The sequence below is a fragment of the Amblyomma maculatum genome, chromosome 1 (genome assembly GCF_055883805.1).
Source record: "Amblyomma maculatum isolate TAMU_Amacu chromosome 1, ASM5588380v1, whole genome shotgun sequence".
NCBI classification, from domain to species: Eukaryota; Metazoa; Arthropoda; class Arachnida; order Ixodida; family Ixodidae; genus Amblyomma; species Amblyomma maculatum.
The window spans coordinates 6,385,635-6,407,585 of NC_139344.1; the positions used below are offsets into that span (position 1 = coordinate 6,385,635).

General features: G+C 42.7%; 1 protein-coding gene across 1 annotated transcript in view; it reads right to left on the minus strand.

Moving 5' to 3' along the window:
* Positions 1-845: 845 nt before the first annotated feature.
* The window catches only part of LOC146201562 (uncharacterized), a 39,657-nt gene continuing 18,551 nt past the window's right edge, over positions 846-21,951 (minus strand). The window contains exons 3-5 of the mRNA XM_084598505.1: positions 3,681-3,862; positions 1,453-2,087; positions 846-952 (exon numbers count right to left, since the gene is read on the minus strand). Of these exons, the coding sequence (XP_084454631.1) occupies positions 1,455-2,087; positions 3,681-3,862 (815 nt within the window). The 3' untranslated portion in view covers positions 846-952; positions 1,453-1,454. The remainder of the gene's footprint in view (positions 953-1,452; positions 2,088-3,680; positions 3,863-21,951) is intronic.

The window sequence follows — 21,951 nt, forward strand, 5'->3', positions numbered from 1 at the left end:
CAGGCTCACCTTTAATGTTGAAACCACTTTAGTTTCGCGATATAATCCGGCCCTAGAATCAAGAATAAAAAGATTATTACGTTTTAGGGAATCATTTTGAACTATTTAGTTTTGCAGCGCGAGTAATGTGCGCCTTGCTTATTGCACGGTGCGTCTACTTGTCTATTTGCGCACATGCTAAAGAAAGTATATATCTCTTCCGGTTCTAAAAGAAAAAACTGTAAACGTTAAAAATATAACCCTGTAATAATATATGCTACTCTTGAATGACAATGAAATTAAACCTAATATAACGGGGAAAATGAGCTGTTATATACAGCCCTTAATTAATTGACAGCCGTAATGAAGTACTGGGAAGGCCTTCCTACATCTATTCTACCACGTGCGACTATCTCCCGACTGTCTTATTATGTGTTGCGGTTGAACTGCTCTCCAGTGCAGCACAAATGGAACGCATAAAACGACGGCGAACCCATCGACGGGAAGCCGTCGCTATATTGTCGGTGCCCTTTACGTTTGTTTCGGGCAGAAAATTAGCATAACTCTGGAAGCCATAATTGTGGCCCGGGGGCACTTATAGCATTAGCTCTCCCCGTATTTTTTACTTATCTCTTATTTAAACTTGACTCATGTAAATGCTGGGTGGTTCACATGGTCAATATAAGTATTTTGTTTGTTCGCCTCGTGGCATTCATATTGCCACCAGCCAGAGTGTTGTGCAGTTATGCCGCCACCCAGACTAACAGCTTCGAGGTCCGCGCAGTACAGCAAATACTCTCGCGAATGCTGCCCTTTCTGAGATGCACTCGAATAAGAGCATGAAAGAAAACGTGGGAGTCGTGTGGTTTGGTGCTGCAACATTTATTGCACAACGTAACATTTGAATGCCCATCGACGAGAGTGAGCGAAAACATGATAGGTGCCAAGATCGGGAAGGGTCAGTCCGTAGTTTCTGCGGAAACAAACATGCACAACAAAGTTAGACCAGGTCAAATTATAAAAAAAAAATCAAGCAGCTTTGAGCTTAGCTACCTTATATGTAAAGGTAGCAATGTAACAACATGTAAAGGTCAACCACACACCATTATAATGTTGCAATTTAATGCAATGCCTTTACTCAGAAATCTGCAAGAACTTTCAAAAGTTTGCTATTAAAGAACAATCGGAAATCTTATAAAAACTAATATGTGGGAGTTCTGCAAACTGCCAAAACGTTCACTTGCTCGGTATTTTCATGCTTCTGTTCTATCCGTCACAAAAGCAAAGTCAAAATGCAATATTTCTCCAACCTGCTGCCTCAAGTCAACATTAAGCTTACATAGTAATCGACGTAATAATCATCTTAACTCAAGAATACGTTCTGAAAAGCTTCATTCGCCGTTTTCCGCCTTGCGGTTCAGGGATCCCTTTTTTTTTTTTTTCATCTTGTGTAGCCTACACCAGACAGCTTACCTTTAGCCGTGAACGCCGTAGCCGACGCCACCGACGCCGCCGGCAGCTCCATGCGCGGTCTTGCCGAATCCGGCCTGGTGCCCAGCTGCTCCGCCAACGTATCCCGTCGAGCCCTGTTGTTGTCCGGCGCCGAAAGTCTTGGTGTCGCTGGAGGCGAAGCCAGAGTTGTGGCTATAGCCCTGCTGGTTGTTGAAAGCCTGAACGTTCTTGTGAGCTGCTCCCCCTGCGTACGCTCCGGATCCCTGAGCGTGACCTGCAGCTCCCTTCTGGAATCCAGCCTGGTGGCCCCCAGCTGCGGCTCCGTGCGTCGCTCCGTAGCCACCTCCGACGCCATAACCGACTCCTCCGACCAGTCCCGGGTTCACGAATCCAGGAGCTGCGACTCCTGGTGCCACAACACCGGGGGCAATGACTCCGGGGCCCCCGACGAGTCCAGGGCCACCGACGACTCCAGCACCACCAACGTAACCGGGTGCGGCAGCTCCCAGAAGGCCCGGGTTAACAGCACCAACAACGCCTGGGCCATACCCGGCGCCAAGTACCGCGGGGCCTCCTAGGAGACCGCCACGGCCTTCAACGTCCTTTTCCTCAGCAGAGACGCAAGCCAGGGCGGCGAGAAAGGCTGCAACAAAGAACTGTTTCGCAGAAGAATAAAATTGCATGAGGCAGAAACTCAGAGTTCGATAAAAAATAAAAGCAAACATACATGAATTCTGGTCGTAAAAATCTCAGTCACTTATAATGAACATCTTGTGCTAATTTTGTAAACAATTACAAGGTGCCTTCAGTGGTACATTCTGCTCAATAAGTAGTTTGGCTGCGGTTCACAAAACAGTCACTCATTAAAAACTGAACGTAGCAAGGCAGAAAACAGCCGCAGATGCCGCAGATGAAGCTTCTAAACCTCAGTTTTATGACAGCCAAGAAAATTAGCTGTTTCTACCTCTTTTCTTTTTGGTGCGCTATAACTGGTGCGTTCAACGTGGGGTACCTCCTTACACTTGGTCATATCAACTATATTATGGCACTCTCAAAACTTCTTCACATGCATCGTTACTGGCTCAAGCCGAATCTCGCCACTGCTACCTCCGAAAGCAGGAACTTAAGGCGGGAGACGGTGAAAGTGCACTAGAATTAAAGGAGATCACCACTGCGTTATACACGCTCAGGCCTCAATGCATGTTGCACAAGCTCACGAATGTCTACGATTCAACAACGTCGAGTATAAACACCACCCCAAGTCCCGAGCGTGCCTAAAGTGTAATATACGAAGTCTTGGCCAGCACACCGCACTAGCTAGCTGTTACAAATCGTCAATAAAATGCATTGTACAAGCCGGAAGAAATGTACACCGAGGTTTGTTTGTTTTTTTTTTAAGCAGCTATTCAAACCCCGTGCATATGGATGAGAATCGGGAGACACAAAGGTCTGCTTTGTACCTAATATGCGCGCCACCTCTACTACATTATTCCAACTGTGGAAGTGATCAATAGTTATGATCAAAGACTGATGGGGTTCGTCGTGCTCTCATATAGACAAAAACTGTATGTGCATCACTGACTACAAGACAAAAAATCAATGCTGAGACAATATGATATTATAGTTGAAAGAGATTGGTTCATAACCAATGTCTTTCAAGGATTTAGAAGATAAGCATTATTAACAAGAAAGTGCCTCAGAAAACTCAAATTACCTTCATTGTCTTGGTTGACACTGGGATCGTGCGAACTGAAGGAGAGTATGGAGGCGTGTTCGGTTTGGATGCCCTTCCCGATCTGTGTCGTCGTGTGCTGAGAACGGTCCTTTTATACAGTTTCGTTGATCCTCACCTCGAAGCCCCAACAGCGGCAGGCATAAAGCAGAGGCTAAAAGCGCAGCGTAGCCCCGCGCCGTTGCTACCGGCCAAAAACCTCATCGGGGAGTCATAGCCCAAACAATACAAAAAAAAAAAAAAAAAAACCAAGTGCATCGCACTATCTGCCCCTTATCTCCCTCCCCACCACTCTGTCTCCATTCTTCACTACAAAGTAAAAATAATGAGCACGCTTTCTTTGGGGCGTCCCTTGCACCGCTCTGTCGGCCCCGTGTCACTCGGGACGGGGGCATCCGAAAGCGTGAGAGGGGCGCTTGACCTTGCCCGCGTACCACCGCGTCTTTTGCGGGCTGGTCCGCGCCTACGGGCCCTGCACTACGCTTGAGCAAAGAAGAAACATATACGGCAGACCTACTGTCGTTGGGTGGTGTAGGGCTGAACCCTTTCCTGGCGGCACAGTACTCTGGAGAGGGCAGTTTGTTGCTTGGAGCCTCACGAGAGAGTTGTTGATCCTCGGAACTGGTTTCTTGGTCGTCCACTCCCCCCGGCACCCAATGGCTTGATGGTTGTTATGCCAGCGGCCGAGAAAGAAAATGGCTGGGCAGATGTAAGCATGTGCAGTGAGTTTTTTCACCGTCTCGCCTTGCTTAGAGTAAAAATTCGGTTCGTCATCGTTGATGTCTGTTTCGGTTAAGTATCAACAACGGTCAGGCCGAAGAACACAGTCACACCTGGACTGTCCATTATACTTTCCTGGAAGCTGTAAAGCGTTCGTTACTCTCAGGCAATACGCCACTATTCTCAACGTGAAAGAGGCTATTACGATCGCAGCTACAGAAACAATGCTACGTAAAATAATACGCCGCGAAAAATGCATTCTTTCTATCGTTGCATCCCGGGGATTTCGTTTGACCTCCACTTGATTCGGGCTAAAACACATCTTTATTGCAGCGTTTCTTTTTTCTTTCTTTTACTTTTAGCGCACAGGCGGTTACAGCGCATTTGTCTTCAACTGCGGCATTGCACGACCCATATATGACAAGCAATATCACTCTCCATTCTGCATGTTGAAAGTGTTAACAAGTTACACCTCGTAAAACGTATATGTTGCGTTTGGCTGTTAACTCAACGAGTATCAAACTTGTCAACAAAAAAGCCTCATCGGGTCTCGATGCCTCTCTTGCGCGCGTCGTGAAAGGTACTCAAGAATCTTCTTTTTTTTTTGTTTCTTTTTTCTTTGCAACATTCTTCTAGACTCTTTAGATGAACTCCTCTATCCGGGTGGTTCATATGTATCACAAAACCTCATTTGGGCGCATAGCGCAACACTGTCGAAAGAAACAGTATGGTACCTCCGAATTATTTTACTCATGCGCTACAACTCACCGAAGAGAGCCTTCGGCTAAGAATAAATTGCAATGGCAGACTTTTCTATCATGGAATTTTTGTTATTTGATATGTTTGGGACATTAATTTACAGTTATACCTCACAAGAAAGCAGGCTCCATTCCGCGAAACTTCCTTCTAAAACCCGGTACTACGAGAAAAGGAAGCAAATGGATGAATGAACATCTGAACCATGGAAACTACTATGGAATCCTCACTGGCAAAGAGAAGGCAGCGGAACCTCCCGAGCGTTCAGTATTCCATCATACTATCATATGGTGGCTTTTTCCGGTCATCGATTTGAAGTTTTATTGCTCCGCATGACCAAGAGCGCTATTCAAGGGGAAGTTTGGATTTAGATCCTGAGTTGAGATCAGACAGCTACGGTTTGGTTTTTATAGACTATAAACATGTCTCATTCCTTTACTGATTCGGAGAGCTACTGATCGTAGATTTGAACTTGCCTTATGTTTTCTGTTCTTCTGTCAGGAAATATCGACCATTATGCTTGGGCGTCCATTTGTGAAACCAAAAACTTTGCTTTCCTTTAATTATTACCCTTGAACATTCTCAGCATATTTTCAGTAGACAGGGTATTCTCCCAATGTTTATCTCTTTTGTTTTTGTATATACCAAAACGCAAAGTATAAAATACACCGAGCTGCTTATCTAGACTTTTTTTTTTATTTTCTTTGAGACGGAAGAAAGAGATAACATAATTATTAATTAGGACCTGCCTAAATCCAGAAAGCTACTAAAGAGGATTTCATTAAACCTAAATATTAAATAAGCAGGGTACGCCAAAAAAAGCGCACCACACTGGATTAATATCGCATAGCATACATCAGCTCATGAACGATTTCGTCAAGAAATGAGAAGTTTATCTGTTCAAAATGTCAGGTTCCAAACCTAAACTTAATTCCAGTTATGCTGCAGTGGCAATAAAATTCATAAATCTTATCTTTGAAAAAGACAAGTCAACGTCAGTTTTTTCATGACGGCTAAAAAAACCTGTGTATAAATCCTACTTCAAACCGAAACTCTGAGTGCTATATAGCACTCATCATCAGTCATACCTTCGCGATGTTCTTTGCCTGATGGAATATTTACGTTGTGCTCGGTAATTGTGAAGTGCATTATGTTCGTACTTCTTTCTATTGTACTAAGATATTCCTTATTTTCTGTTGTGCTTGTTTTTTTTTTTTTTTCGGTTTCTTAGGTGCAACAGTACCTCTTGCTGGGCTAGTTGGTGTGACATTGTGGCAACAAAGACAAAAACAGCTCTAAAGTTAACACAAACCACACAGAAACACGAACAGGGTGGGCGCTGATTCCAACTTTGTTTATTGAAAGCCACATTTTGCACGGTATACGTCGGTACGAGGTGTACGGTTGCAAGCTGTACGTCGGTCAGACTGAACGCTGCGTCAACGAGCGTGCTGCTGAACATAAAACGTTGTTAGGGAACGCATCAGATTCGTCCAAAAACCTACCCACCCATTGCCGCTCTTGCATTAATAAAAATAAAAGAAAAAAAACTGTGAACCACGACTTGGCGAGACTGAAATTCTATAGATAGATTAGCTCGCAAACTGGCAGAAGACGTTTTTGTCAAAAATAGAGGGGGCATGTGTGTCAGCACCACTTCTATCTCCTTACGAGGAAGTGAGCATATATTGCTAAAAAATACGCGATTATGAGACGATGTCTTCTGAGTGCGTGTTATCTGTTTGTTTGTTTGTTTTTTTCTGTCTCAACATGTAAGACATGCGCATGGGTTCACCTTCTTCTGGCTATATACATGCCACATGTGGCTTTCAATAAACATAGTTGGAGTCAGCGCCCATTCTGTTTGTCTTTCTGTGTGGTTTGTGTAAAATTATGCGCTGTTTTTACCTTTGTTAACACAATTCTTAGGTGCAGTTTCGCTTGCCGAATGTTATTGATTGATTTTTGAGCTTAATATATGCGCGGGGGGCCGAGGCACCGTCAGGCGTATCAACGCCTTTAGCTTCGGCCTCCCCCTCCTTAGACACGTTCTAAGAAACAAAAAATGTTCGAATCAAAATGAGCCAAATCTTCTCACGAGTGTCCTCCTTCTCAGCCTGAACCTCATATATAGGATTGCTTGGAGCGCGGTTGCTTTCATTTGTTCTCCAGCGCTATACTTTACGATCGGCGGCAAAGAATATGAAAGGATCGAGAGCGTTGAACCCGCAAGACTGCTATAACGAAGGGACCATTAGCTCCGCCGACAAGGAAAGAGTGTTGCGCCTTTGCATGCTTAAGGTGGCTAGTTGATATTATCTTCCTAAGTTTGTTTCTATTGATAAAGTGGCTGAAGCCGACTGAGAAAGATATGACCAGTGGCTGTTCTGTCGATTTGTGCCCTGTGTGTGCCTATCACGAATTGAGCATGGTCAGTTCAGTTCCGTCGTTCAGTCGTGTCCGACTCTTCGTGTCCCTATGGACCATATCAGGCCAAGCTTTTCTGTCTCCCACTGTCCTCCTAATATCACATAGCGCCTCGAGGATGCCATCTAGCCATCGCGTTTGTAAAAAAAAACGTAAAATAAATCGTAGATCCCAAATGCCCTGGACGGTTTGTTTTCCGTTGCTGAAATGAAACACTGCATTTATTGCATAATCATTTTAAGTCATTTTTTATCAAGAGGTCATTAACATGTGTTCAAGAAATCAGAAGAAAAACATTGAGTCGAAAATAGAGTTTCCTACTAAAAAGAGCCAAATCCCAAGCAGCATGCTGATACTGGCCAAAATATTTGCATAATTTTTAAGCACGTGGTAAGCTAGTGTTTTCCTTACTTGCATGCAAATTCCCACTGCTGGACAGCAGTATTGTTCATGCGGATAAAAAAAAAAAAAACTTTCGCGTTTCTCTCCTGTCCTGTTAGGTGGATTTTGGTTCAATTGGAACGTTTTCAGCGTGGCTATAACGCAAACAAATCAGATGGGGCCACCAACGCAATGTACATATGAATTCCGATGCCGGAGGCGCAACGTATCTTGGTATCAGTAATGTGTAAGCCGTTTGGAGGTACGCTTTTCAATGCATCGAGCCACAACAGGCATCACCTTAGCTTCGATGGGATTTTCAGGTAGGTTACATTAGCTAAAAATAACAGTCACGAAGGCCGTTTTAGCTAACCTCTCGAGAACACAAGAATGGATTCGACCAATAGTATATGTTGGTTGTTTAAGCACAAGAAAGGGGCCGTTTGGGAGGACTGCGCGTTGATATCCATCACCTGGGATTGTTAATGTGCTCTGGTATCGCGCAACACCAGACCGTTTCTGAATTTGGAAACCATCGCAATTATACCGCCGAGGCTGGGATTCGACCTCACAACCTTGGACTCGGCACTCGAATATCGGAATCGCTAAGCCGTCAGAGCGGGTACAAAAATAGACTTTCAGGAGCCATCTGAGATATCGTCATGCGCCAGGGTATGCTACCATTCTACCAGCGGAAAACAAAATTTGACTGATGAATCCTGAGACCTCGAACCTTGTAAGAGCAAGAGAAGCGCATAAAATATCGAAGCACTAAACGTGCGCTGTCAACTTGGCGACTTAGGTACTCATGTAAATAAGGCATGAAACATGTGCAAGCTGACGCCTTAGCATCCGATGAAAATAAAGTAGTTTAACGGCTCGCAAACCGCCGAAAAGCACCATCTGGCCGTGGTGAGACAATTCGGGGAAGATGCTCAAGGGACGCACCAGGCGATTTGCTGCAGGCGATAGCCAAAAGATTGCAGTTATGGGGGTCACCTTTCCCGTGCCCCTTGCTGCGGAGAGGGCCAGCGATGACCGTTTCCGTCCAAGGCCTTCCCGCTAGCTCATTATCTACGGTTACGCGCCTGCGGCACAACGCCTACTCTCAGCATGTGCGGCGGGCGTGGCTGTGTATGCCTGAACGCGTGTGGCGCGCCCGAATGCGTGAAGTTAAACGGATCAGGCAGCTAAACCAACCCGAGTTAGCATCCCAAGTGAGAACGGCCAGTGCTCTTAACCTGGCCTGTTATGGAGGTATAATAATCTCTCCGAGATGTGCATCATAATAGACTGGCAGCATGATAGCACACTGACCGACAAGGTTCATTTCTTTGTGAGTAGTTTGTCTGGTGTCTGGCCACTTGACATCGTAATCACTCTTTCATAATAAATGAATGAATCGCTCTAGCTCGACAAGAGTGGCGTTAGCGCTTAATTGTATAATAAAATTCCGTCCCTTATCTGAAAAGACACGCTTGCCCTGATCACGTCAAACATTTATTTATAATGCTGATAGAGGCTATGTTTGTTTTTATGCTGATATACAAGAATGACTTTCATGTGAGCTTATTTCAAGGAGCGGCAAGTTTGCTAAGTGCCTGGACTATTCGAAACAATTTAAGCTGCCTTAACAGTCTGCCATTTGACGCCTATTAACTGCCATGTCTAGCTCCGGCCACCTGAAATTTCTCAAGTTTCTGAGCACAAAAGTGTAAAGTTCAGAATCACATTTTCATTTCGCCTATCCACCAATCTTTTTTTTTTTCGTTTGATTCATTCGGCCAACTGGACTACGATGTCAAGGTTTACCGACCTTGCATCAGGCCTTCTGTCTTAAGAGCTGCTTGTTCTACCCGGTCACGCAGCCTGAGAGCCGTCGCCAATGGTTTATTGTGACAGTCTAGCCCCGGATATGTCACACTATTTAAAATTGCCAATAATTCTTTTCACATATCTCGATTATATTATAATGTACATCGCTGGGAATGGCTCAAAGGCTCCTCAATTGCTTTTACGTGTTAGGATGAGAGTGGTTTATAATTCAGTACATATCTTGATTTCTGCACCTGCGAGGGAGTTTGTGATGACTTCCTGAGCTTGTGCTATCGTTTCATGTGACATGTTTGAGCGGTGAGTTATTGCCTGAGGGTTTGTGCTTCTACGCCGTGCGCATAAAAATCGTTTCGTCTATTCACTTAAAGCATTCGCAGATAATTTTGAGCATGTTTTTAGACTCCAAGGATAAATATTGCTGTCGCATACTTCAAAGAGCGGGATTTTTTCGATTATTTAAAGCACTTAGAAGAGTCGAATAAACCCTGCCGAAGGGTTGTGGAATTTCGTTCTGGCCTCTATTTAAAGTGAACATATCTGAAACGAATATTTCTAGAGTACGAGGTAATCAGCACAAGTGCTTTTGCGTAATATCAGTCGTACTTCATGAACGTCAATGTATTCTTCAAGCATGCTGATTTCTGTATATACGCAATCAGTATTACACGAGCCCTAAATACAGTGCTTTTCCTCACAAGGATTCCAAAAACGTTTCTCATAAATATTTAATCTATTTTTAACTCGGTTCCAGTTTGTCGAGGACATTTCAAAGGAGAGCGAACGAGCAGGAAACACGCAGAAACTCCTCAGAGTGCGCTCAGTTAAGACACGGAGAACGTGTAGCAAGGTCGCACTATAGTCCTAAAACCTGCGCTCAAAATATAAATCAAATATATTGTGCTTCCTTTCTCTCAAATAATTTACCAGCTGCTCCCCTCATGCGCTACCAAAAAGAAAGAAAAAAAAAACGATGTACTGTAGACCTGTTTGACATACAGGGGCCTATCTTCTTCGAAATGATGAAAAAGATGCCGACCAGTAAGCTGGATTGTCAGTACAGAATGATCCGCATAAATAGTTCTTCACTTTTTGCGCGCCGTAAATATTTTTTTCCAGGCTAGATACCTAGTTCATACGTCCTCCTTTTCAACTATCATTTCTCATTCTGCAAAACACAATTACGCGAAATAGATTTCTTGGGGAAAGCGGTCAAAGATAAACTACAGTTGTCATGCTTTGCGACAATTCTTTATTTTTGGTGCCTTTGGTGGAACGCTTCCTAGGAAGTCTGAAAGATTTGCTTCTACCTAACGAGAAAATGTTAGCGCCAAAGCTTATTTACTACTTACACGAAACCGGAACTGGTCTTTTTCGGAATGTATACACATATTCCTGGCCAGTTTTTACCAAATAATTTTTTCTTTCTACCTCTAAGGCACTCATGGTCTACGCGGAAATGCTAGAAATACGCGAGGAAACGAAAACGACAATGTCATTCACAGAAAAACCCAGTCAACAAGTTAAGGCATCGCAAGGAGGAAAACTTTAAAGCCGCACATCAGAAAAAAAAAAAAAAAAAAAAAAAAAAAAAAAAAAACCTACATTGCAAGCCACACGCCAGGCAGTTTCAAGATTGCGGTCCAATCTCATGTCCGGGTTGTCGCGTCAAGGGGGCGACAGTTTGCTTCAGCCTAAACTATGCAAAAGGCATCTTAAAAACGTGGTCACGCCGCATGGTCGTCTCGCTTAACTCAAGTTGAAGTTTTGAATTTCGTCTCACGCGAGTCTATCTACCCTGTCCTTATCAAGTTCCTGCTTTCCTAACAGAGCCTTATTTGTATGGAGTGTGCGTCGTCCTCGCATTAGGAGCACCTTTTGTTTTTCATTGCAGACCCATTAACGATTCTATATCTGACGGTTACCTTGTGAATGCTGCAGTACACTTGTTGGGAAAGATGACTGTGCTTGGCACACTCACAAGAATCGAAACTTCCGACGTAGTTCCTGAATTGCAGCTTCTTTCTTCTGCTAACGTGTAGGCTGGTTTAGATCAATGCCCCTTGGCGAACCTTGCTTAGATATTTGGTGCCCGGTCGACTTCTAAATCTATGCTTTTACAAGTGCTTGTAACTACATGAAGCATGGTCTTATTAAGACAGCGCTAAAACTAATTTTTTTTTGCATTTTCTTATATTTTACTGAAACGTAATCCTAGTGCTGTGGGTAGGATTATGTCTTTTACACCTTATCGGCACGTTTTTTATTGTTAATGCAGATTTGACTTTGTGGGTATGCAGATTTAAAAGTGTTGCAGACCAAAACCGTTTGCAGCCAGTTTGTAAGGGGCAGGTCTCAAAACGTGCCACAGGGGAATTGGATTCACGTGCATATTTTTACATCAGAGTCAGAACACGTTGCGAACTTGGCTACATTATTGTGGCCACTTTCACTCAGCCTAAATCCTGGCTTTATTTTCAACTCTTTTTATCCTCTATTTTGCAGCGTAGCCAGTGATTTTGGCATGGCCAAAAAAGCCCTGTGCCATGAAGTTTTATTTATTTATTTATTTATTTATTTATTTATTTATTTATTTATTTATTTATTTATTTATTTATTTATTTATTTATTTATTTATTTATTTATTTATTTATTTATTTATTTATTTATTTATTTATTTATTTATTTATTTATTTATTTATTTATTTATTTATTTATTTATTTATTTATTTATTTATTTATTTATTTATTTATTTATTTATTTATTTATTTATTTATTTATATTTTACAGGTACTGTCCATCAGGTAATAGACAGAAGTGAAAATTCCAAGCAAAAACAGCAAACGACATGCCAGGCTCTCGAGATAAAAAATCAGACCAATAGCACAAAGCGATGTTCACGGCGCTGACTTTACAGGGAGAGGCTCGACATGAGCTTGTGATTTATTCGCAAGCGCGCACAGAAATGAGGAAACCGTTGGGCAATCAACAGTGTCGGCGGGTTCATTCACGAACCATGCACGAGAATAGGTAATTCTTAAATTCGTTAGTCCCGCATTAAATATCTCGAAGTTTTTTGGTGCGATACGAGCACGTGGAGTGGTGGTTAGCTAACGCAACGTAGAAAATTTTCTCTATTCTGATCTGATTTTTATAAGGTAAGCAGAAAAATTTTTGTCCATCAAGGCAACGGCTTTATGCAAGACTTTCTAGCTCTGCTACTTAAAAAAAAAATGACGAAGAACTGTGCCAGCTGTATCAGTGAACATTAACCTAGCGGATCTTATATGAACTTTCTCAGATATAATGACGTATTTCGTCTGTGGGGATCCCGCACAATCGCATGGTGCTCTGAATCTATTTGGCTATTAGTTTTCTAAACAAAATTTTTTTACTCCAGGTAAAGCGTCTCCTAACGCAAGACATAAAAAGCAAAGTTTCTTTATGGCTGTATTGTAAATGTGCGTTACACGTTCGCTCCACCTATGATCCATTGTAATGGTCACTCTCAAGTTCTTGTAACTGAGACGGATAACAAGCGGTTTTTAATGTTATTTCGTTAAAGAAGTCTTTTTGAGAGTAATTGCAATCTTTGACTTCGAGCACCAAGTTTTAACTGCAGATATATTTAAAACTCTCTGGTCATTTCATTTGGCCATCTTATAATAGAGAATGCAGTCGTCTAGATAAAAAAGCTTGATTTGACAGTGCATACTGAATCCAATTAATAATAATAATAATATAATAATATAATAATAATACTTTATTTTTCCTTTACTACAAGGAAAGGAAAGGAGCAGCCGCTAAAAAGCTGCTTCGAAGAGAAGCTTGACGGGGCGACTGCCCCTGCATATGACGGTATTTCACAGCAGATAAAGTCACGCCCACACAGTGAATAAACAGTCAATTCAGTAAGTTGTTGTTCTCTTGAATGGAGTTTAGTTTCAGCAGTAATTTGGAGGGAATGCTTTTTTTTTTTCGAAATCGAGGAAAGATAAGCCAGCTTGCATTTGCCTCTGTAGAGTTGTTGCTAAATCGTGAACTGTTTCTATCAGCAGAGTTACGGTCGAAAACTCTCACAGGAACCCATGCTGTCTTCCTTCGATTTGTCATTCAGAAAGATAGATATGCGTTTGAAAATTGTGCTCGAGGTGTTTCTCACAATAGCAGAACAAAACAATTGGCATATATGGTGTGGCAACGGGCTTCTTTTCTGTTTTTATTATAGGGATGTAATTTGCGTACTTCTATTCGGTTGAAAGTTCCGCGCTTAGCTGCGCTTTCTCAAATATTAAGGATATACCTTGAGCACCATTTGGCATACCATGAAAAAAAAAAAATGGCTGGGGAATATTAGCAGCTCCAGGCAAATGTTTTCGTCTAGATTAAGCAAATGTGCTGAAACACCTGCCTGAGCAGTTCTGGTGCCACCAATTGGCAGAATGCCTTAACAGCTTGGGAAATGTGGAATGATATCGCCATGTGTAATCGCAATACGCAAACACTCAATAAAAATACCGGTTGAGCGCGTCTGCGACTTCTGAATTGCCAGTTATAAAGGTTTCCTTGATGCAGATTTTGGGTGAAAATTTCGTTTCCAGAGTTAAGTGTTGCCATAATTTCTTCGGGGATGAGAAGAGAAAGTTTTCAAGCTATTCCTAGAAAGTAGCATTTTACTGTTTTGATCTTGCCGGCTAATCACATACTCGTACACCAAGAAACTTGTTACTTGTGTTGGTTTCTTGCCTTTTCGACTTCCGTTCAAATCTCAAAATTTATTTTGTTAGCCAAGAATTGCCTTTTCACACCACATTTTGCTTAACAAGTAGAAACTATTAGACACGTTCTACAACAAGGCGCTTGAAGATGCTTGATGCGTCATCTAGAGTATATTTTCGTTCGAGTCACACATGTCATGAAATACAGAAAAAGAGCTATCCAGGGCTTCCAATATATCAATTTCACTGTCACCTGAGAAAACAGAGACAGTCTTTTCCTTTTTTTTCAGTTTGTGAAATGAAATTAATGCCCAACGTTGTTACACAATTTTTTAGTCTCACATGCATTCGAGAACTATAACTTGTGGGTTTCTGCGGAAAGCAGGAAAACGAAAAGGAAAGGGAAAGGAAAAGGTCCAGAACTGATAGTGTATTGTTTTGAATATTCTTAGGTTCTCTCACAAGTGGTGCAAGGTTGTGAAGTACTACAATATTAATGGGAGGCTCAGGAGCGCTTGAAAAGTGCTTAGCAAATTTTATTGTAGTTTACAAATGAAGCGTTAAAGTATTTCGTAAGAGGCATATCCCAGCGCCTGTACCTATATAGGCGCACAAGAACTCATTAAGTTATTCGAAGAATACGTTGTCGAAGTTTGGCGGCTGGTTAAACGTTGTACAATTCAACCGCATTCATTAAGAAGATTTTTCATAACAACGCATTATCCTTTATATAAGGCCCAAATTGTGCTTGTTACAGTTAGCGCATCGACGCTTTTTTGTCAAATGGGGGAGGGGGAGGGGAATGTTTCAAGCGCACAAACAACAATTTAGAGCTTCAAAAGTTATGAACGTTGACGGCGTCAATTTTACACGCCGTGGTTCCGGACCAGAATGAAGGCTGTGAAGGGTTCATGTTGTAAAGATACTTAGCATCACTTGTTAACCAACAGCACTCAAGATCGCACTGCATCTAGAAGCACTTTACTTGAGCAGTTCAGTTCTAAAACTCATTTACCAGCGACTCTCTGAGCTCATGAAATTCAAACATCTTTGTGTCACTGCAGTAAGTTCAGACAATAAAGCGATATTACTATCGCACAACACCATAATCTTTCCTCTGTCCAAAGTGGCGCCGAGGTGTTCGTCGATCGCATCCGACGCTTTGGTATGGGAGCGTTTTTTTCCACCACCGCGTTGGCGCCGAACTTCCCGTGTTTAAGAATGTCACAGATGCAGAGAGGAAGCACGTGAGTTACACATCGGCTCCAAGTAAAAGGGCACCTAGCGTTCACTTTTCTGTCGCTGTAATGATAAAAAAAAAAAGAACAGGAAGTGACATAGTGTAAAACAAAAAAAGTACCGAAAGATACTGAGCAGTTCACATCCGGCGCAGAGAAGGTAACAAAGCCGCGCCTACAAGCGAGACTCGCGCTTTGGTGCTGCCGTCCGGTCGGGGAGTCACCGGAGATTCGTGCGATGATGATGAAACTTTCGTCCCTTTCGATGAGTGTCGACAAGTCTCAGTTCGTTTCGTTGCGTCCCAGGAGGCGGAAGAGGTGCGAGGGGATTTCCTTCGTGTTTCGCCCCGAGCGGATGCAACTGAGACTCCGGAGTTGAGAAAGCAATCCATAGAAAAGCGATTCAACCCCCCCTCCCCCCCCCCCCCCCCCCCCGAAAGCGCCATTCGGCCGTCATTATCAGCTGAGCAAAGCAACAGCGCTCATGCGGGACTTGGGTGCAGAGCATCCGAACGCAGGAAAAGCCCCCAATTCCGTTCTCCCTTAATGGGCCGAAAGATAGGCGGCCCCTAAGTGCCTGTTTGCTTATAAGCAATAATTGCTCTGAACAAAGAAAAGAAGAGTTTTCATTGGCATCAAGGTTACAGAATGAAGGATGTAGGGGCCATTTGCACAGTTACAGCGGACTCGTTAGTTCATTTTCCGTTGTTATAAACAACACTTTGAGCGCCGCAAACAAAAACGTATATGCCTAAGTTAAAGCTAGCAAAATATTATGATTTCCAATGCCTTTTTTGAGCTCACCGCGGGTGCTGAATTTCCTACTTCAATGAGTAGGGAAAGCCTGTTTTCCACTTATTTCTTACAACCACCCAATGCAGGTCAAGTGCTCCGAAGCGATCGCCATAGCCTTCGCCGCGGCGGTTTCAGACGAGTTGTTTTCTTTCCCAACCCTCCTCGGCCCAAGCATCGGTGGGAAAAGGCAGCGGCAAAGCGGTGCATGTTCCACACAGCAAATAAACAAAAGAAAACTGCAATGCTGTCTCCTCTCTAGGCCATACTGACGGGATCAACATGTTTATTGCTGCTGAAATTGGGTGCCCTTCTTCGGGCATTTCACAAAGTCTGTTATACCCCTCACGTGGCAGTGGCAAGATATTTAAGATGCTAACCCTGCAAAACGAAAGGCGGCACCTTCCCACCCTTTATTTATTTACTTTACATACTTTCGAGGCCCGTAAGTGCAACAAAAAGGAGTGGTTAAAATAATAAGATTATTTGCTACCCAACAAAAATAACAAAGAATATACTACAAGGCACTTTGAACGTCATGTCCCAAATGCAGACTATGCAAGCGGGGTGGGGCTTCCATTCAGTGGCTGTCTTGGTAAAAAGGAGGAACGGTGCAAGTGCGACAAGACGGCACTTCAATTTTTCTGATAATTTTTCCATGAGAGGAATGAGTAGTATTTTTTGTGAAAAAGACAAAGGCGAGAGTGCTCATCAGTATGTATTGAAAAAAAAAAATAATAAAGTTACTTCTCCAAATACGGCCTTTGTTTAACGTTATATAGGGTAGATAGGGCAAATGGGCTTCTTTGTGTGCAAGATTACGAAACTCACAAACAAGATTGCTTCGGTTCAGCCAATTTTCATAAGTGATTTCAGAATCGTCATAGCTATTGAAAAAGCAACAAGAATAACATAGTTTCGCGCATAGTTCTGCTCCCACTCTGATCAGCGAGCAGCGTTTAAAAAGACGCCTACGTTTGGCTTGACTCAGATCCTTGTCTCCAATGATCAATATCAATTTTGACCTGAACGATACAGTTATGTGCCAAGCCAACTTACATAAACATGCCCAGAAATATAGACAAGCGCCTTATATCCGCAGGATGCTCGTAGGATCGTACGATTGCACCACGTCAGTCAACACATCCACAGGTCCACCATCGAGAGGCTCTCAATTTTATGTTGTTCGTGGTCAGAAACGCAACCCATTGGCCTTGTACGGCAGTCGTAATGAAATGAAGGATAAACGCTTCAAAAGCTTCGACCATTCCCATCAACATACTCATAACAGTATCCTAAAGTATTCCATGGTTACCTGACAATGAAAGGTATTTGGTACATAAGGTTTAACATCTAAAAATGACATCGGCTATGAGAAACGCCCACAATTGTAAGCGAGGTCCAAAAAAACTGGACTTGTTTTATTTCACTGCAAATTCATTATCATGATTTTTATACACTTAATTCTCACGTGGTAATAATGCACCAGAGCGAAAGCATGAAAAACACAATTTCAGAACATTATCTCGAATGCAAGTTATGTAACTGCTAACAAATGCCGCAAGTATTGTTAAATTTATTAGCCCGACAAGACATATTTCGGTGCTCTACTCTGTGTATAAAACGTCTGTCCACCGAATACCTGCTTCAGATTCTACAATGACTCAGTACTTGTGAACATAAGTGCCGGTAATATGCGGTTCCAAAGGTTAGCTTTCGACTCAAGTACCTAGAAGAAAAGACGGTTTGATTGCAAGCCGCACCGAACGTCTTAATTGAACGCTTCGCAAACTGTGCCCTTTAGGGCGCGTACCTCATAGCAACAGGCCATAGAATTCTCTTCCGGGGATTTCAGGACATCTTGCTCTCATAATTACATGCGCTCTGGAGGTTTTCTGCTTAGAGTAAATTCCACGAACGTGCTGACCCAATGTGTTTCTTCTGTTCGCAAGAACCGCATCAGTACGTCATGTCCACGTTCACAGTCCCGTTACGTCGCAGATATTGCGTGACCTTTTCATACATTTATTTCACCAATTCAACTTAAACTCGTGCAGCAGTTAAAAAAAAAATAAAGATGTTACAAAAACTTCCATTTCGGTTGAACGTATACATGGTCGCTTTATTTTTTATATCATATTTTCTCTTTATTTCTTCCTTTTTCTCATAGCGAATTCCGAAGTGCTTGTAGCTCGGCCATTGCGAAATAGCGAGCGATAACGAAAGACTAATTATGCTTCGCAGTTGCGGTGCGTGCTGGCTGCCAGTGTGCGAGAAATAAAGCTTCTTTCACCTCCCTTGCTATTGCCTCTGCTTTCAGCAGATTTCGTACATTTCGTAAATATTCCGAAACACGTCGCCAACCATTCCCTGGGAGGCTCACCGCTGGACTGCCAAAGCTTATCCGCTCTTTATTGCAATTATAAAACAGAAAGTTTCAAGTGGGGGTTAGTATTTCTCTCTTTTCATTTTTTATTCAAAACAACGAAATACATCTGCCCTCAAGGAAGAGAGCTACTAAGAACAGTGGGCTTCCCATATACTAAGAAATGTGTCACATGACTACGTTCATAAGTTTAGGTGACTGTCATTAACATTTCTTTTTGCTTCAGCGTGTTTCCTTATTGGACCCTCAAAGAAGATCTTCCATCGGCAACAGTAAGAGGAGAGCATGATGCTGGTGGCGCCGCTCAACGCGCTACGAAAACCGGGTCACGTAGATGCTCCTGCCCGCACCGGTAGACGCATTGCGAAAACGTATAATGCTCGACACGGCTGAGTGCGAGCGTGGTACGATGGTTCCGCATGTTTTTGTTTGTTTCATACGCTGCCTTTCCACCTGTCTGGCTGAAACTGCTTTCTGACGCAGCACGGGCAGCGAGATGAATCGTCTCAAGCAACAAGAAAAAGGCAGCAAATACTCCGCATGATTCTGTCTGCTGCTCAGTCGTGCCCGAAAACATCACTTTGTCGCTCAGAAGTGAGCAGCCGTCATAGTAACATATTTTTAGCATACTGCTGCCAATGCTACCGCTTCTAAATGATATAACCCAGCCAGTTTGTGTCGCATATCTTTCCGGCGGTTGATATATATATATATATATATATATATATATATATATGTAAACCGCAAATAGGTGTTCAGGTGATGGCAGCTGATTATTAAATGTTGAAATGAATCACCATGAATTTCAAGACATAACAGTGCATTTATTTCAACGTTTAAACCAATCTTTGTCAAGAAAGAACGCACAGACGTTACGCATATAATTTGAAGCAACTGTTCACAGCAGAGACATACTAACGTATATATATATATATATATATATATATATATATATATATATATATATATATATATATATATATATATATATATATATATATATATATATATATATATATATATATATATATATATATATATATATATATATAGCGGGAAGGGGCGCGGGGCGGAGTGCTCGCGCCAGGCCCGCTGGCTATTACAGCATATTTCATCGTCATGTCATCACGTCGTTCTGTTTCTGTTGTGTCGTCGTGTTCCATCGCTTGTCACGCAACCTCGTAACAATATATATATATATATATATATATATATATATATATATATATATATATATTGTGTGTGTGTTTGTGTGTGTGTGTGTGTGTGTGTGTGTGTGTGTGTGTGTGTGTGTGTGTGTGTGTGTGTGTGTGTGTGTGTGTGTGTGTGTGTGTGTGTGTGTGTGTGTGTGTGTGTGTGTGTGTGTGTGTGTGTGTGTGTGTGTGTGTGTGTGTGTGTGTGTGTGTGTGTGTGTGTGTGTGTGTGTGTGTGTGTGTGTGTGTGTGTGTGTGTGTGTGTGTGTGTGTGTGTGTGTGTGTGTGTGTGTGTGTGTGTGTGTGTGTGTGTGTGTGTGTGTGTGTGTGTGTGTGTGTGTGTGTGTGTGTGTGTGTGTGTGTGTGTGTGTGTGTGTGTGTGTGTGTGTGTGTGTGTGTGTGTGTGTGTGTGTGTGTGTGTGTGTGTGTGTGTGTGTGTGTGTGTGTGTGTGTGTGTGTGTGTGCGTGTGTGTGTGTAATCTGAGCTCGGTAATGTATACAAATAAACAAAACCTTTGTATTTTTTACATTTAACTCCACAGACTTACAGAGCTCCAATCAGATTTTCTATTCCTTTCACGCCAGGTGATTTCTCCTTGAATCCCAATACTTTCGGCGACCCTTAGTGGAAAACTGAAACCGATAGAGACACTAGGAAAAAAAATGTTTCGAAACGGGAAGTTATATAGTTACGGGAGAAGAAAGGCCCCTCTTCTAGGCCCATGTGCCACGCCTTTGGCAGCAGCCGCTATTAGTAACCAAGGCTTCTTAACAAGACTTTCGTAGCTCGACTCCTAAAGTGAGGGATAATTTGGAGCCTCTCAGGAACTTTTTCTCACTATTTTTGCCTTTCAACAAGCTAACATTCAGTTTTAACGCGCAGAATGAAAGAAAACGTTCTGTGCAACCAGTTAATTCCTTTCACTCATGCGCGAATTACCGGCCCATATTAAGGATCCAGGCGCGTTCTACGAGGTGTTTCATTCGAACTGCTTTTCCAAGTTCTGCGGTGACAACATCGCGGAGTCGTAGAGCAAGGATGAGCAAACCGATTCCGGCCAAGAATAGAGAGGCCACACCCTGTACATGAAGAGCTAACCGCGCAAGCCGGGCTTCGAAACATCAACTGGGGGCGCAGTTTTGAGAATCGTTCACCAGGTTTAAGTATGCGCTGGTACACACACGCTACAGAAAAGCCAATGCTTCACTTCAGTGCTGAACGGAATGTTATCATAGAATTATTCAAATGCCTACCAAATACTAAGAACTTCAAAGTCAGCCTTTACAACTAGCTCTACTTAAAAGAGCTGATCGGAGTTCTGTAGAAGTACTCGTTTGGTGTTATTCGATGCAATCGAATAAGAGAGCCTATTCTAAAGAGCAAGAAGGACCTCCGTATGGAAATCAGAGGCGCATTTTTTATCACCGAGGGGAAAGCAGAAATAATGTAGTAGCTCTGCGACGGCTTGCCAACAAATCTCTTCAGCTTGCATCACCGTTTATCGGCGTTGGGCCAAGAGATGCCGTCAAACGCTCGAGCCCGTAATAAAAAAAAAAAATACATTGGTTGGTGGGTCAGCATTTGTGAGAGGCTAGCAGTGAAACAGACGAGTCGAGCTGGTAGATCTGTTGACTGAATGTTATTTGATTTCAACAGTGCTGGAAAATTGGTACAACAAAATGTTGGTGCATTTTATCAGTTGCATAATACTGAACTCGTGGCTTCTATAGTGGAGGCATGCAAACCAGCTTAGCCTTACAAAACAACTTCCCCCGTTTGTGTTTAACTTGGGTGCGTCTAATGTGCTTCGAAAGTTAGGAAAAGCGGCAAAAGAAATAAAAATGGGGAACATTTGATGAAAATATTTAGAAACCTGTTTAGCTTATGCGGTTTATTTGCCTCACACGACGAGGGCACCAAGCTGCCTCAACTTAAGGAAGAGCTAAAGGGAGCCATCGAACTTCCGAATTCTCCTTATCCGCTTCTTGTGTAAGGATGCACTCAGAGCGACGAGCAGGCGCTTGCAAGCGCCTTGCGTCGAGAATTTGCAGCTAACGTGTGAAATATATCGGCCGAAATAAAAACAAAAGTGAAAATCTATAACATCCTCATTACAAAGTACGTTGATACGTGTGCTCGTTTAGCACTTTATGCGTATTATTTCGTGCTCTAGGTGCCTTGTCAGGAAAACATTGTTGGTCTGGCAACGTTCACTTCTTTATGATGAGATAGCCGTTCAGGAGTAGCAGCAAACATTCGCTCTGTCACTGTCACCTGGCAACTCTGCGTCACTCGAGTCACAAGAGACGCCCTACCGCGCATGCACAAAGCGGGTTATTGCG